The sequence below is a fragment of the Cavia porcellus genome, unplaced genomic scaffold (assembly GCF_034190915.1).
Source record: "Cavia porcellus strain 051 isolate PalLab524CR breed Dunkin Hartley unplaced genomic scaffold, mCavPor4.1 scaffold_21, whole genome shotgun sequence".
NCBI lineage: Eukaryota > Metazoa > Chordata > Mammalia > Rodentia > Caviidae > Cavia > Cavia porcellus.
In genome coordinates, this window is record NW_026947504.1 from 8,553,456 (window position 1) to 8,571,613 (window position 18,158).

At 36.3% G+C, this 18,158-nt stretch overlaps 1 protein-coding gene across 1 annotated transcript; it reads left to right on the plus strand.

Annotated features, from left to right (window-relative positions):
• Window positions 1-665: 665 nt before the first annotated feature.
• On the plus strand, window positions 666-12,058 carry Pcdhb5 (protocadherin beta 5). The gene has a single exon (XM_063232245.1). The coding sequence runs from the start codon at window positions 981-983 to the stop codon at window positions 3,369-3,371; it is 2,391 nt and encodes a 796-aa protein (XP_063088315.1). The 5' UTR covers window positions 666-980; the 3' UTR covers window positions 3,372-12,058.
• The last annotated feature ends 6,100 nt before the right edge of the window (window positions 12,059-18,158 follow it).

Sequence of the window (18,158 nt, forward strand, 5' to 3'; positions counted from 1 at the left end):
TCTGTCTACATAGGGTAGACAAGACTACTCCATATAATCCCATTTATATAAAGGTTCAAGCCACAGCAAATGAGGGAAAAAGTATGACAACGGAATTCAGGGTTGCCCTTATCTTTTGAGGGGTGGATATTAATCAAGTAATGATAGATGATCTTCTTGAGTTTTGGTGCCATTTTATTTTTAATTTAGATGCTGTGTCTGGGATTATACCAGCTTTGTGAAAATTCAAATATGTATACAACTATTATGTGTACCTTTTTCTAGATGACTGCTATACTTTTAAATAAAAGTAGTTGTCTACATATTTTAAAATATTTATATATTCATTATCAGATATTGCTTGAACAGACAGACAATACACAAAGTATATATGGACTTCAAACTAACATATTAGTTTATTTTCCTAATTTTTAATTTTAGAGAGATTAAAAGAAAACAAAACAGTAAAAACAAAACAGCAATAAAAGATGTCAAAATAATGTGAAAGAATTAAGAATAGCCACTAGATTGCATATTGTTATGTTCAAAATAGTTGCTCAGATTTTTAGCTTATATTCAAAGTATTATTTAACAAAACTAACTCGGGAAACATTTATTTAGACTTACAATCACTAGGAATTGAAGAAAAATTGACAGTGCTTCTATAAACTAATAGATTGATATAACGGTAAGAATTCAGAATAAAATATGATAAATGCTGTGCGATAGTTCATGTGGACACGGGGTGGCGGTGCAGGATAAGAGAGTGAAGAACTGCAGACCAAATACCCAGCTCGCCATTATGCTGGCAATCAGAACTCTGAATGTTTCCTGACAGAAGGAAGCATTTTGGATGGCATCTAGGGAAGGGATCTTTAGGGAAGGCACAGTTTTAAGTGCAAGTCAGTCGGCCAGACTTATTACACAGTCAACTACCAAATCATCTGGGTGGATTATACAGTGAGGTGGAGAAACTGCATCTTCTGGACTAGGTCTGAACAATGGAGACTGCCCCAGCAAGAAAGCTGCACAAAAGGCAAGTTGCTTTTCTTGTTATGCTGTTGTTTGTGTGGGAGGCTGGCTCTGAGGCGATTAGGTATTCGATGCCAGAAGAGACAGAAAGTGGCTACCTGGTGGCCATCCTGGCAGAAGATGTGGGGCTCAGGGTGGGGGAGCTGGCCACTCGAGGCGCGCGAATCCATTACAGAGGAACCAGGCAGCTCTTGCAGCTTGATGTACAGACTGGCAATTTGCTTCTGTGTGAAAAGCTAGACCGGGAGGGGCTGTGCGGGGCGACAGAACCCTGTGTGGTGCATTTCCAACTGTTACTGGAAAACCCCGTGCAGTTTTTTCAAGTCGAACTGCAACTCACAGACATAAACGACCATTCTCCAGAGTTCTTAGAGAGAGAAACCCTCCTTAAAATCCCAGAGAGTGCCCAGCCAGGGACCGTGTTTCCTCTGAAAATAGCCCAGGACTTTGACATAGGGAGCAACACTGTTCAGAACTACACGGTCAGCCCCAACTCCCATTTTCATGTGGTGACTCACAACCGCGGGGATGGCAGGAGATATCCAGAGCTGGTGCTGGATAAAGCTCTGGACAGGGAGGATCAGCCCGAGCTTAGTTTAATCCTCACAGCTGTGGATGGTGGGGACCCGCCCAGGTCGGGGACCACGACAGTACGCATTGAAGTCGTGGACATCAATGATAACGCCCCTGAATTTTCACAGTCGCTCTATGAGGCACAGGTTCCTGAGAACAGTGCGCTCAGTTCTGTTGTTGTCACTGTGTCTGCCCGAGATTTAGATGCAGGAACATATGGGAGTATAGTCTATACTTTACTTCATGGCGACGAAGTTACCCAGCCCTTTGTAATAGATGAAATGACAGGAGAAATTCGTCTGAAACGCACATTGGATTTTGAGGAAAATCAGTACTATAGCCTGGAAATTGTAGCCACGGACAGTGGAGGCTTCTCGGGGAAATGCTCCGTCTCTATAGAGGTGTTGGATGTGAATGACAACGCCCCTGAACTGACCATGTCCACGCTCAGCACATCTGTTCCAGAAAACGCCCCAGAAACTGTGGTTGCCATTTTCAGTGTGTCTGATCCAGATTCTGGAGACAATGGTAGGATGGTTTGCTCCATCCAAAACGATGTACCCTTCTTTTTGAAGCCTTCTTTCAAGAACTTTTACACCCTGGTGACAGAAGGACCACTGGACAGAGAAAGTCGAGCCGAGTACAACATCACCATCACCGTCACCGACCTGGGGACGCCCAGGCTGAAAACCCAGCACACCATCACCGTGCTGGTCTCCGACGTCAACGACAACGCCCCCACCTTCACCCAAAGCTCCTACACCCTCTCGGTGCCCGAGAACAACAGCCCCGCCCTGCACATCGGCAGCGTCAGCGCCACAGACTCAGACTCGGGCACCAACGCCCAGCTCACCTACTCGCTGCTGCCGCCGCCCCACGACCCGCTCCCGGGCCTCGCCTCGCTCGTGTCCATCAACGCCGACACCGGCCAGCTGTTCGCGCTGCGGGCGCTGGACTACGAGGCCCTGCGCGCCTTCGAGTTCCGCGTGCGCGCCACCGACCGCGGCGCGCCCCCGCTCAGCGGCCAGGCGCGCGTGCGCGTGCGCGTGCTGGACGCCAACGACAACGCGCCCTTCGTGCTGCACCCGCTGCAGAACGCGTCCGCGCCCTGCACCGAGCTGCTGCCCCGCGCCGCCCAGCCCGGTTACCTGCTCACCAAGGTGGTGGCGGTGGACGCCGACGCGGGCCAGAACGCCTGGCTGTCCTTCCAGCTGCTGCAGGCCAGCGAGCCCGGGCTGTTCAGCGTGTGGGCGCACAGCGGCGAGGTGCGCACCGCCAGGCCGCCGGGCGAGCGCGACGCGCCCAGGCAGCGGCTGCTCGTGCTGGTCAGGGACAACGGCCAGCCGCCGCTGTCGGCCAGCGTCACGCTGCACGTGCTGCTGGTGGACGGCTTCTCGCAGCCCCACCTGCCCGGGCCCGAGGCGGCGGCCGAGCGCGCGCAGGCCGACCCGCTCACCGGCCCCCTGGTGGTGGCGCTGGCCTCGGTGTCGTCGCTCTTCCTGTGCTGGCTGCTGCTCTTCGTGGCGCTGAGGCTGTGCGGGAGGAGCGGGCGGGCCGCGCTGCCTGGCTGCCCTGCGCCCGAGGGCCCCTTTCCGGGCCAGCTGCTGGACGTCAGCGGGGCGGGCACGCTGGCCCACAGCTACCAGTATGAGGTGTGTCTCACGGGAGACTCTGGCACAGATGAGTTCAAATTCTTGAGACCATTTTTCCCCAGCCTCCCACCCCAGAGTGCTGGGGAAGAAACAGAAGGAAACATTGGTGTCCGCAACAGTTTTGGGTTCCAGTAGTGGACTGATTATGATGCTATGTTTTCTGCCGTTTATTCCTGAATGGCTCAGGTATAGAAGTGTTAGGGAGAAACATTTCGCCTTTAGATATAGGTTTGATTTTTCTCTTGTAAGGGATTTATGAATTGAATTTTATTTTTCAGTTTGTAAAATTGAGTTCTAATTATTTAGTGTAATAGCAAAGGATAGAGCCTATGACCTAGTATATTTGTGCTTTATAATTGAACTGTCCCTGACTCAATTCTACCTTATTGCACTTATTTACATATTATCGTCCCAAATCAGCTTCAGGGAAACCCTCTCCCATAGCAACCATTATGAGGTGTGTCTGAGGGATGGCTCAGACCCCAGAGATTTCAGTTTTCTGAAACTGATTGTCCCCAGTAGTATCATTCAAGACACTTAACGGGACCATTGAAAATTCTCACTTAGGATAAGTGATTGCCAATCAAAGAAATGTGTTTTCTGTTTTATTTAGTAATTTTCAGTTCACATATTTTTTATGGATTTACCACTTATGTAGTTTTATGTTATTTTTTACTTGCTTCCTATTGTATGCATAATAGTTCTTTTTCTTTTCCTCGTAGGACAGCAAATATGAGTTATGATTTCATATTGGTGTATTTAGCAACTCATTTCCAATTTCATATTTCCAGACTACAGTACTGTAGTCTGAGTTTTACAGTACCCATATATAATTTACCCCATTAAACATATTTTAGTTCACCTTATAATATTCGGTAAGTAACTTTGTCTTTGTCTTACTAAATTTGAGGAATGCGATGATGTATTTTCTGTATAGTATAGAAATCTATCATCTTTGTAGGAGTAGCGTACTGAAATGACAGTAACGTTTAATTCATTTTCTGTATTCACATTTTGCAATTACATTTAAGTATTATGTAATTATGAAAATGGATAAAATTATAGCATAATGAAACAATTTTCTTTTATATAATCTCTCTAGGGTTGCTCATAATGACAGCTGAGGAAAAGATTAAATCTAAGTCATTTTCAACAACTGATTGAGCTTTCCATTTTCATGAAGCTTTGGTTAGTGATGCATCTAGTGGAACTACTATTTGTTTTGTAGGTTATGAGATGTGAATGTAAAGACCAAAAGGGCTTTTGTTTAATTTCAAGAAGTACACAGATGTATGTTCTCTAAATTCGTATTACTAAAGTGTGTGCTCTACATAGAGCCCTGATTTGTTATTGATGCCTACTTAATATTTAGATGAAAACTTTTCCTGTCTTGGATACCTTCTTCTGAATACAGTCAAGAATGATTGGGTTATTTACAGGTTTGCTGGAATAGGAACTTCCCTCAACATCAGCACAGTACTTCCTATGTCATAATTAAAGAACATACATAAAATGAGGCAGTTATACAGGGAAAAGAACAATATTGTAAAAATGTAATTATCTAAAACTAAGAATAAAATCTGGAAACAATCAAAACATGAAGTCATATGGCTGTTTGGAGTGATAATAAAATTTTTTTCAGGTAAGAAAAATATTTTGTCTTAAATTAGATAAATTTATTAGGAAAAAATTATAAGTATTTTTTCTTCCAGAGATTCAGAACTTCCAGCAATTCAATAATCATAACTAGAAGAGAATCAAAATTCTAAAATATTTTAAAATTACCAAAAATAAAAATAATTTGTATTGTTATACCTTTATCATATATATTAAGTACAAGTTATAATCACATGTAAATGGTGCCATCCTGGGTGTAGAGATCAATGAAAGAGAACATGCTTAGTGCTCAGCATGTGGAAGGCCCAGGATTCAATCCTGTGCACCAAAAAAATATCCCAATCAAACAAACTAAAAACCAGAAAAGCGAAAAAAAATGTATTGTGTAATGAAATAAACATCCAATGCATGCTTGAATCCTTTATACTCAGAGAAAAACAATTTGTTTTACTTTAAGTACCTCATAGACATGTCTGAATATGGCTTTTGATATTTTTCCTTGTCTTGTGTTTAACTGAGTTTCCATAAAGATAAAAAAGAGAGAAAATCAGATTAAGACCTTATTTGACTGCCTTAGTTTCTAATAGTATCTAATCTGGGGAAGCATTCAGATGTGAGACAAATAGAGGGCAGTTTTCTCAGCGGGCCATTATGGTACAGACTAAAGTTGGTTGGAGGGTTATGTGAAAAGGAGCCATTTAGACTTCCAAAACAGAATACTCCTAAAAACTTAATTCACTGATGGACTGATTTTTACATTGCCAACAAAAGGGATAGAACTTAATAAAACCAGAACAACTAAGCGGGACTAAATTTCAAGGAATTTAGGAACAAGGAAACAATCACATCTTACCTTTGGTTGAACATGATTTTTATTTCTAGGTACTCTGAAGCCATTTATCCATTTAATTAAAGATAAACTCCAAAATTCCCTTTATCTAGATATTTCATTAAATGTAACGCAGAGAGTGACTACCACATATATAAAATAGGATCTGTTGTTGCCACTCTTGGAACTCCCCAAACTGAAGGTCTGGCACAAGATAAAAGAGGTGACTTTGTATTTTAATACTTTAGTGATTTTTCTTCTAGGAGAATTGATAAATCAATTACTGCAACTATATAGAAATTAATCTCATATTGTAATATTCATGAAGAGAAATTTTTAAAAATTTGAACTCCCTTAGCCCACAATACATAATATGGCTTTGCTTGACTTTAAACAAATTGTAAATAGTCTGTATCTGTTTTCTTCATAGTTAAATTTATAACATATAGCATAATATTTCATACATACTTGATCCTCAGTTTACACTTATTAAGTATTTACTTAATACTTTTAATATATTTAAATTTAAATATCTGGATGAATTTTTGAAGAATTTAAAATCTTTATTTGAAGTTTATCTACACATTGAATTTCAAAAACTATTTGTATTCAAAAAGGAATAAATAATTCCCTGAATTATAATTTTTATGGAGTTCATAGCCTCTCTTTGCTTGTTAAAACTTCTGAAAACTCTGAAAACTCAGAAGTTGTAAAATAATATCACTAATTTGACTCCAAACTGAGCTTGCTCGTGTCTTTGTTTCTAGATATAAGAACACTAATTATAAGCCCTTTGTTCATCACAGTGACTTCCTTTAAACTGCACTTAAGTCCCTAGCCTTCCTCCATGCTTCTATTGAATTTCAATTAGTCTTTATACTATCAAAACTGAAAGGAAATCTGTAAGACTCCAAGGCTTCAAAACACTTTGAATAACCAATCATTTATTTTCAAAACATCATTCTAGATACTACATACTTTTTTTCAAAAAACATAGAACGTCAGAAATAATTTAAATATTTTCTTGATGTTCATAGTATTTACATCTAAAGAACAAAGACATGAAATGAGTTTTAAATACTTATCTGGAGTTGTTATAAGACTAAGCTATAGTCAAACATGAATCATCTATCAATATATTTAAGTACTAATTAAATCTAGGGATGTAACTTACTGTAATTTTTAAAAGGCTTTTTCATTAAATGGTACTTCTTTGCAAGTGAAAACTTCAAAAGGTGACTTTTCTGTATTTCCTCCATTTTATTCTGGAACTATTTTTGTATCTTAGTAGATTGATTTTTAAAGTCAAAAATCTATAAGATGTAATTTAGAGTTATTTTATGCAAAGTGCACATATAGTTAACCAGTAGTTTAATTGATCATAGGTTTTAAAAATTAAACTCATTTTCCTTTGGTCCTTTTGCATTCAACTCTGTTGACAAAAAGCATGATGTCAGTATGCTTCTCAGCCTCCTCGCCTTTGAACTACGCTTTGAAGATTTTTCCTTGTATTATAGATATTCTTATATTTGTTATTCCTCAATTCTATAGTCACTTAATATACTGTGTTTTCTTTGTTTCAGTAATTTATTTTTTCCAAATTTCCATTTGCGGACTTTCATACAACCTGTACTTATCTCACGACTGTTATTTCCTTCTTTTCTCGAATAAATTCTTTACTTTTAACTTCTTTTCATGTTTTTTACTGTAGTACTATGGACTGAACCCAGGGCCTGGGCACTGAACTATATCCTCAGTCTTTTCTCCCCTCCTCCTCTTTTTCCTTCTTTTTTTCTCCTCTTCCTTCTTCTATTCCTCCTCCTGTTGCTGCATTCTCTCCTCCTCTTCCTCCTCTTTCTTGTTCCTTCTTCCCCCTCCTTCTTTTTCTCCTTCTCCCCACTCTCTTTTCTTTTTCTGTCTCTGTTTGCCTCTCAAAAGCACCGACTTCCTGAAGTCACTACATAGCCTTGGGTGGGCTCTTGATGCCTTAAGCTTCCTAGAGTGCCAGAGTCTCAGACATGAGCCACCATGCCTTGATCCAGGCAGTTCTGAATTTGTATTTCTTATAGTAAAATATATTCTTTTATTTGTCAAGCCTCTTTCTCATGATGTTAATCTTTCTCATATGCTTGGTGGTGTTTTATTGAGAACTTGTTTACTATTGAACGTCAAAAATTCTGTAACTTAAAACTCATACGATGTAAGTACCCAATGAAAGCATTCCTACCCTGCCATGTTGAGAATGCCAAAAACAGAGACCTCTTAGGGACTAAAACTTCAGCCATTTTCCCATTGCTGTCCCAGGACATATGCATCAATATGGACAATGGATCCTATACACTTTAAAGCCTCTGTTTATTTGAACCTCAAAGTGTTTGAGTTCTAAAAATGTTTTGTGCTCCATGAAGTTGGTCAGCAACCTCCAAGGGATGTGATGGTCCTATCAGACTCAACCACCTAGCAGATGACAAAATTTACAGCAATTTTATGTTGTGCACTGAGCTAGACAGGTGGATCAAGTTGGTAAACCTGGATGGCAACTTGGGCTAGGGTTTATGATTACTTTACCACTGATTTACGACCTCAGTTTCTTGAATAAGGGACTACAACTGATAGTATGAGACAAGTAAACTACAGATTCCTAAGCGAAAAGCATAGTAAGGCACAAATTCAGATGTTTTAAGGATTACTGGAAACCACTTCTATCTCCCATGAGCATCTTACAAGTAGTATAGAACTCCCAGCCTCTCCTTTTATTCTTTGAACTACCCAAATAGAGATACTTAAATCAATAGAAACTTCATCCTCTGAATTATTAGTTGGCTGATATTTCTTCCCATTTCAGTTTTCTGCTCTGTCCAGTACTGTTTCGATGTGGAAGGTGAACAAGGATACTTCAGCACACTGTTGCTCATAATACTTTTTCCTGAACATCTTGAGAATATCAGTATCTTTAGGATTTAACTTCAAATTGTTACTGTGAGAGGGTTGCTGAGTGGAATAGTAGGAACAGATGTGTTCAAATTTCTGAAGTCAGTTGTTATCTCTAATATGGATTATCCTTGAGAGAAGGATTTGAGGAAAAATAACTTCTTGAGTAACTTTTGGTTATTGAAACTGAAATTATATTTCCTAAATATGATCATTTTAAGGATTTTAAACTTAAACTTTGTTATTATGAGAAATATTTATACATTTGAGCATCTCATTTTTTCCAATATAAATGTATAAAAATATAGAATATAGATAGATAGAATACTATTCATTCCTAAAAAGTAAGTTAATCTTACGATTTGCAATAACATGAATCAAACTGGAGACATTATGTTGCGTGAAACAAGCCAGGCCCATGAAGACAAATACTTACTTATATGTGGAATGAAAAATAATCAAACCAATATAATCACAGTAGAATGTGGTTACAAGAAGCTGGAGAGCACAGGAAACAGAATATGGTGGTGAGAGTATAAAGTTTCCCCTGGATGGGTAGTTTAAAAGGTAAGTGTGTGAAGTGATGAATATCTTAATTAGGTTGATTCACTTATCTTGTATACTTATATAATAGACGTCTCTGAGGACATATAGACATTAGTTTTTCTAGATGATGACACTTTTTATATGTCCTAGAAACATAAAGAATGGAAAGTATGCCAGGTGTGGTGGTACATGTCTATAATCCCATCAGCCCAGGAGACAGGCAGGACTACCACTGTGAGGCTGATGCTAGCCTGGGCCAGAAAGTGAGTTCAAAGCCAGCATGAACTGCATAATGAAACCCTGACTCAAAAAGACAAAAAAAGGCAAAGTAAAAGAATTTAGAATATAAATAGATAAAATTATTAAAATAGAACCAAATAAAATTCTAGAGTTAAAAATATAATGACTAAAACAAAAAATTTACTAGAGAAGCAAGAGTATATTTCAGTGACAGAGTACATACTTGGTCTATGTACAGCCATCAGTTCAGTCCTCCATATATGAGGCCACATGTGCACACACACACATGCACATACACATTCTTTAAAAAGAATTCAACAAAATATATGATTAGGAAGATGAAGACATCAAAATTTAAAGACAGATAAATTGAGATTATCCAATGTAAGGGACTGAAAAGAGGAAAATGAAGAAAGTAAAAATCTCAGTGACCTATGAGGCATGCTAAAGCATACTAATATACACATATTTGGAGTCCCAGAAGGACAGTAAGGAGAGAAAAGAGCAGAAAAATAAAAAAATAATGGCTGAATACATCCTGAATTTGAATAAAATTATTTATCTGCATAACCAATGAACCCAGTAAAGTAAAACTAAGATAAAATCAAAGATTTCTTTTCCTTGACACATCATGATCAGCCTGAAAAGGACAAAGACAGAAAAGGGAATTTCAAAAACATGGAGAAGTGAGTCATCACATACAATGAACACCACATATAATGAATCCTCAATAAGATCAACAACTGGTTTCATACAGAAATCAGTGGCATGACACACTCAAAACACCCAAAGAGATTATTAAACAAATTCCATATTCACTAAAATGAAAGAAACTAAGACAGCATCAAATAAATAAAAACAGATTGAAAGTTGAGTGTATAATATATATCAAACATACCTTACAAAAATACTGAACAAGTCATTGGGATTAAAATAAAATGACTTTAAAGAATAACCCTAATCCACACAAATAAAGGTATGAAAAAGGTAACTATAGATGTGTATAAAAATATGTAAGTGTATTTTTGTTTATAACTATTTAATAAAGGAAACTTCATAAAGCACTAATTATGAATCTATGATCATGGATATTCAACTTGTAGGAATGTAATCTATGTGATAACACATCATAAAGGATGAGGAAAGAATTAAACTACATAGGAAAGAGCTTCTATATACTACTGAAAATATGTTGGTGTTAATCTAAATTTATAAAAGCCAAGATGTTGATTTACTAGCAACTAAGAATATAATAACTCCATCCTCAAAAAGTTAAATAAATCACAAAGCCACTAAATGATACTAAGAAAACATTTGTTTAATACCATAAACAACAGTAGAAAAATAGAGAAACAAAACACTAGACATTTAGTCATAAATCTACAATATAATTAATTATATCAAATGTGAATTAATTATACATCCTGATAAAAGTAGTAATGAGAAGAATAAATTTTAAAAAATAGTCTAATTCTATTCTGTATATTGAGACGCAATTTATATTCATAGACACAAATAGATTAAAAGTTAATGAGGAAGAAAATATATCACATGGACACTAATCAAAACAGAATTGGTCAGTGGCAACATAAACATCAGTCAAAATAGATCATAACATTTAAAGATTGCTAAAAATAGTTCAAGAGTGGGCATTTTAACTGTTAAGACAATCCATTTGGAAGGTGATATAATTACAAATAAGTGTTCATTTTACAATAGGGCCCCAGAATGAATATACAAATAACTGATAAATATAAATAAATAATTCAACAAAAATAGCTGAAAAGTTTCCTATCACCCATTTTGGTAATAACTTAATAATTCATCACTTTGATATGGTTAATAGAATATCACCATAGAAAAAGAAAACAAAATTACAAACCAACTATACCTAAGAAAACACCCTACACAACAAAGGATGATGTATATTCTTCTCAAATGCATATAGAACATTCTTAATGGTAGCTCAACTGATAGGTCACAAAATGAGTCTGTGATTTTACAGGACTGAAATCATACAATCTATGTTTTCTAGCTAGAAAGGAATGGAATTATATTGCAGAAGCAAGAAAACACTTGGGAAATTCTCAAATACATAAAAATAAATCAACACATAAGTAGAAAATTAGTCTTTTGACAACACACAAGGAGCATTATTAAGTACTCAAACTAATAAAAATTAAAACAGCATACCAAAATTTGTGGCATGCAATAAAAAGGTATTCTTCAAGGAAAAAGTATAGTTGACAATACCTGTATTATCAAAAAACATTCTGGTGAGCATGGTGCTATCTATCTATCTATCTATCTATCTATGCAGGCTATATATAGCAATTTGAGATGCCAACACACAAATACCTCATTAATGTCCACAAAGTGGGGAGGAGGAGGAAGGAAATAAGCAGAAAAGAAAGGAAGGGAAGGCAGAAAGAAAAGGAAAAAGAAAGAAAAACAGGTGGACAGAAAGAAAAGAAAATTAAAGGGAGAAAAAACAAAGAGAAGAGAAACATCTCAAATCAACTCCAGCTCCCACATTAAGAAATTAGAAAAAGCAGAGTCTACTAAGTTCAAACAAGCAAAAGGAAATTGGAAGATCAGAGAAGAAATGGATGAAATAGAGAATTAAATGTAATAGCAGAGAAAATCAATGGAACCAAAAGTTGTTATTTTGAAAAATAACAAAATGGGCATAGCAATCATGCAATCTCGGCCACAGCATCAGTGGAAATAAAGAAATATTTCATGACATCATAGATGAACTTAAAACTGAAATTCTAATTCAAGGGAGGCAAGATATAAAAAGATTAATAAAAGAAATGCTAAGCACCTCTCAAGAAGAGGTTCCTCTCATGGAAGAATGGAGGAACCCAGAAAGAGGACAGAAACCTTTGATGAAGAATATAAACAAAATCTAGAATACATGAAACAGATCCAAAGAGATTACCAGGAAATTAAAACTCCCTGGAAAGCTGGCAAAATGCCTTGACAGAAACTAAAGTTAGACTTTCAAAACTTGAAGATAGATTTGCAATGTGTGATCATGAAAGAAAAGATCTCTTTAAAATAACAAGGAACCAGGAAGTAACAATACAAAGGCTAGAAAATGACCAAAGGATCTATAATTTAGAATAAAGAAAGTGAGGGAAGAAGCAGGAGTAAACACAAATGAATCACAAAGGTGAGACACAGAAATAATTAAGGAAAACTTTCCAAGCATAGGAAAAGGAAATGATATCCAGATAAATGAAGCATACAGAACTCCAACCAGCTACAACCAAAACAGATCTACACCCAGATATATAATAATCAAGATCCCAAATATTCATCACAAGAACAGAATATTAAAAGCAGTCAGAGAAAAGAAACAGGTCAACTATAAAGGAAAACCCATCAAAAACACGACAGACTTCTTGACACAAAGTATCAAATCATGAAGAGCTTGGAGTGAAGTATTCTAAGCACTGAAAGAAAAGAACCTCCAACCCAGATTGATGTACCCTGAAAAACTGTCTCTCAAAATTAATAGAGAAAAAAGATGTTTCCTAGACAAAGAGGAAGTGGGGGAGTTTGTGACCACCAGTCCAACTCTACAAAAAATACTGAAAGACATTATATGTAGAGAGAAAAAATACCAGGATTCCAGCAACAGTGGCAGAGAGGCCTCAATGAATGGGGCAGACAGTGGAATGAAGGAGAAAAGTAAATAGCATAGCAGAGATGAGGCAGAGAAGGTTGGCTATAATCGCTAACACAGATGGCTTTGATACACTAACAAAAAGAAACACAGGCAGAATAGATCAGGAGATAGGGTCCATCCAGATGCTCTGAATAGGAAATATCAACCCGAAAGAGGGCTAATGAACCACAAGTCAAACATGAGAAAACGATGCTCTATGTGACAGAGAACCAGGGAGAAACAGGAACAACTCGTCTAGCAGTTGCAGATAGGTTAGAAAGTCATGAGACTTTTGTGCAGTGGAGAACTACTCAGCTAGAAGGAAGACCTTGAGGCGTTAGTAGATAAAGCAATACAGCTCAAGATCAAGCTTGGGGGAAAAGGGTTCAGCACCACTTAAGTAGATAACGGTTGCCCCCCTAATCTTGAAACTAAGAGAGTTAGTGGGACCCAAAATATACAAAGCATCCTGAAAAAGGGAAAGGGGAGGAACTGTCTAAAAAAATAAGGCAGAGGACATTGTTAATAGTGTATCAGGATTTAAAACCACAGTGGTCTTATTGCTCTGTTTAGTTTGATTTTATTCTGTTCTATTCTGTCTACTGATACTAGATTTGAGGGCACAGACAGCTATCCCAAAAATAGCAGGCTATGCTACGGTAACTATCCTTAATTTCCTATTAACTTAAACTGAAGCCCTGTATTACTTACCTTGTCTTACTATGACTGATCTTATTTGAATCTGGTTTGTTAGATCACTGTTTTGTCTTGACTGATTTTATTTGAATTTGGTATGCTTGACAGTATCAAGTCTAAGAGTAGAGGCAACTACTCTGACAAGATGCAATAGGATAACCATTCTGGTTTGATTATTAACTGCTTTTGAAGTCCTACAATGTCTCCAATGTTGTGCTTTTATTAATATTGCTATGTAGTGCTATGTTCAATTGTATTATGCCTGATGATATAGACAATTCTATTGAAAATAACAAGAGACATCTGCTATAGATCACCTAGTATTATGGTTTTATGTCTTTTTTGTTTCATGTTTTTCTAGGAATTTTCTTTGTTGTCTTGTTTTGACCTATTTTTCCCAATAATATAGAAAGGATAGGTATACATGTAGAGATTCATGTAGATGTAGAACTTCTAAACAGTTTACAAGAATAGATTATATAATGCATGATGTAATGAACGGATACTCTGAAGAAGAGACGCTAAGATACACAATGCTAATTCTGTAGTTATGATATAATATCTAACAATACTATTATTATCTGTTCAGAGTGATATTAGTCTATTTTCTTTTGTTTAATTTCAACATACATAAAGATATGAACAGCTATTTTGAAGAGAACAAGAGACATTATGGCAGCCATTGTTGACTTCCCTTACTGTCTGGTCTTAAAGACCTAAAATGCCTTCATCATCCTGTTCTGATCAGTTTAGTACTATATTGTTCAGTATGTATTCACTGTGTGTGAAGATATAGACAACTATTTTTAAGAAAATAAGAGACAATATGATAGACAGTGAAGATCTCCAGGGTCTTGTCTTGAAATCTGTTTTTCTTAAATTATTTTGTTATGATCTGTTTTGTTCTGTTTAATTTTACCCTCTTTAAAATAAATTTTTAAAAAAATAACAGGCAAATTTTTAAGTAGACTAGCCAAGAAAAAAAGACAGAACTCAAATTTTAAAAAATCAGGAATAAACAATTAAAATTATAACCTACTGGACAGAGAATGAGACTCTAAGGAAATTCTGTGAACATTTTTAAGCAAGCAAATTAGAAAATCTAAATGAAATGGAAAAATTCCTAGAGACACAGAAACTGCCATAACTAAGAAGAAACAGATAATTGGAATAGATAGGTACCAAGACATTAAGATAGTTTTCAAAAATGTTCAACAAAGACAGGCCCAGGAACAGATGACTTCCTTGATGAATTATACCAAATATTAAAGACGAAGTAATAGCAGCAATTGACAAAATCATTCAATAAACATAGAGTAGGCACCACTTCTCAACTCATTCTATATGGCCATTATACTATTAACAAAACCAAATAAAATACCAGGAAAGAAAAACTATACATCAATTTCCCTTATAAAATAGGTACAAACATTCACCAATACAATATAAGCCAACTAACTCCAGTAATATAAAAAAAGATTGTATACTATGTTAAGTATGATTTATCTCAAAGTATCTTCAACATTATAAATATCAGTCACTACAGTATATCTTATTAATACAATACTAGAAAAATCAGAGAACCACCTCAATAAGTGGAGAAAAGCATTTTGCAGAATCTAATATCTTTTCATGACAGAAGTACTCAATAAAGTATAACTGCACAGCTAAGATGATATTTACTAGTGACAGAGTGAAAGCTTGTCTCTTAGATCAGGGACTATTATGGTTTCCTCACACAATCATGGGAGCAGGCTTCTAGAATTTATGATTGATTCACGGTCCAATGCTGTGATTATGGATGTGAGTGCTACACCCACCCTGGGATGAGTAGTCTACATACAATGTAAGGGAGGTTACATTCTTATACTCCTCCCCTTTTTGCTCTTGTTGATTTTGCTGTTTTCTACAGCCATGACTGTTGCCCTCTGCCATGTGCCACTTTGCCTTGTAGCCAACCAATTATGGCCTGAAACCTGTACAAACTGTGGGCTAAATAAACCTTCCCTGTTGGGGATTTAGCTCAGTGGCATAAGTGCCTAGCTTGCAAGCGTGCAGTCCTTAGCTCGATCCCTGGTACTCACCCCCAAAAAACCTGACTTTTGAGGCCTGTTTCATCAAAAGTCAAAGTAAAACGTTGTGAAAGTAAAACATTCACAAGGCCATCAGTTCTCCGCAAAATAAACCTTCCCTTCCTTGATTCTGTCTCAGAAAGGAGAGAAAAGTACCCAACCCAGGGAAAAACCAAGCATGTTTGCTTTCATTGCTTATACTTAACTATCATATTGGAGGTGCTACTTCTGTAAATGGAAAACTGAATTCAGATTGGAAAATGTGTCAAGAGAATTATATTCATAGGTGACATGCTCTTGGACATACAAAATGCTAAGGGATATATGAAGAACTAAAATTAATGAACAACAACAAGGTTGAAGAGCAAAAGATGAATATACAAAACTCAGTTTTATTTATATGCATTAGTACTGATCCAAAACTCAAATTAAGAAAAATTTTGCTTATGATAGCCTTAAAAGGTAAAACTACTTAGGGATAAACTTAACACAAGAAGGAGATAAGCGAAGTACAGTAACATACAAACTTGTAATCCTAGCACTCAGAGACTGTGACAGGAGGAACATGCGTCTGTGGCTAGCCTAACCCTGTAGTCAGACCATCTCAAAAAAACCCTTATTGAATCAGTAAAAGGAGAATTTTACACTGAAGACTAGAAAACACTGTATTATTAAAAGAAAAATTTAAAACTAAGTCAGCAGAAAATATTTACATATTGAAAGATATTGTTTGATTGTTGTACTTTAACATCGGTTTACAGACTCAATGCAATCTGTATCAAAATCCCAGATTGCTTTTGTCACAAAAACTTTTGAACTAAGCCTAAAATTTTCATTAAAATTCAAAGGACCCAGAATATTAAAAATCAACTTGAAATGGAATAACAAAATCGTAGGTGTCACATTTTTTATTTTAAAGCATTAGGCTAAATTTAAGTGAATATGTTTTATTTTTTAAAAATTTATACCAGTTTATTTCTTCATCTTCATCATGCACTGTTGCTAACTGTAATGTGTACTAGCAGTGGTTGAGCATTGTGATTATGATTCAACTACAGAGTATTTAACCAAACACATAGAACCTTCAATATGGATAAATGTTTTCATCAAACTGGTCATTAACATTTTAAGACTGTGTAATATAATTTATGTGGCTTATTTTTTATTGTTTATTGGGACAATTTAGATATACATGATCATATTCATCACAGGGAATTTGTTGCTATATATGATATATCTTGATTGCTCCTTTTTTCTCCAATCCTGTCTTCTTTCTTCAACCCTTCACTATAAAAGAAAACTAAATACTTAGGGATCAATGTAACAAAGGAAGAAAAGATCTATACATTGAAATTACAGTATTCTGAAAGAGGATATCAAAGAGTCTAGAAAATAAAGATAGCCCTTGCTCAAGAGTGGAAAGAACAGTGAAATACCCTCAAAATTACTAAACAGATGTAATGCAATCCCAACCAGAATACCATTCGCATACCTAATGGAATAAGAGAAAACATTCCTATTCATTTGAAACCAGAAGAGTCCTAGAACAGCAAAAACAATTCTCAGCTACAAAGGCAAGGCAGCAAGTATCACAATCCCTGACTTCAAATTATACTAGAAAGCTACTGTGATTAAAAAAAATAACCAGCTTGGTACTGGAAAAAAAAGAGACCTGAAGATCAGTGGAGCAGATTAGAAGATCCAGAAAACAACTCCAACATGCTCAGCCACCTTGGCTTTGACAAAGAGATTCAATGATTTCACTTAAGTGAGTATTTTGATACATTAAACCTCTGACGATCTTTTTCTTTAGTTTGTACCAGAAAGAATTATTAGAGGCTTAGACTCCATTACAAATTTCTGAAGTCATGCTATATTCAAGTATGTCTTCCTATAGTTGTATTTTAATTAATGTGATTTGTAAAAATGTATCATGAGTTTAGAAAGTTAGATAATATTAAAACTGAGGACCTTGTACTTACTAGCAAGCACTTGTGCCAGAGCTATATTCCCGTCCTAATAATTGAAAATTTGTAAACAAACATGTCATCCATGATAACTATGTATGCAGTTGAGACTGAGGTTTGGATCTCTAGTAATTTTTCTAAACTGTTGTTCACCTCTTCAATTGCACTGAGGCATATGAAAGAATGAATTCTGAAGCTACAGTGTTCAAAACCTAGCTGTGCCATTTTACAAGGTGTGTGACTTTCGGCAAGTGATGTTAACTCTCCATGCCTCAATTTCTTCACCTCTAAAATGTGACTAGCAAAATTGCCAACTGCAGAGAGTTGTTTGAGAGATAGTGAGTTAAT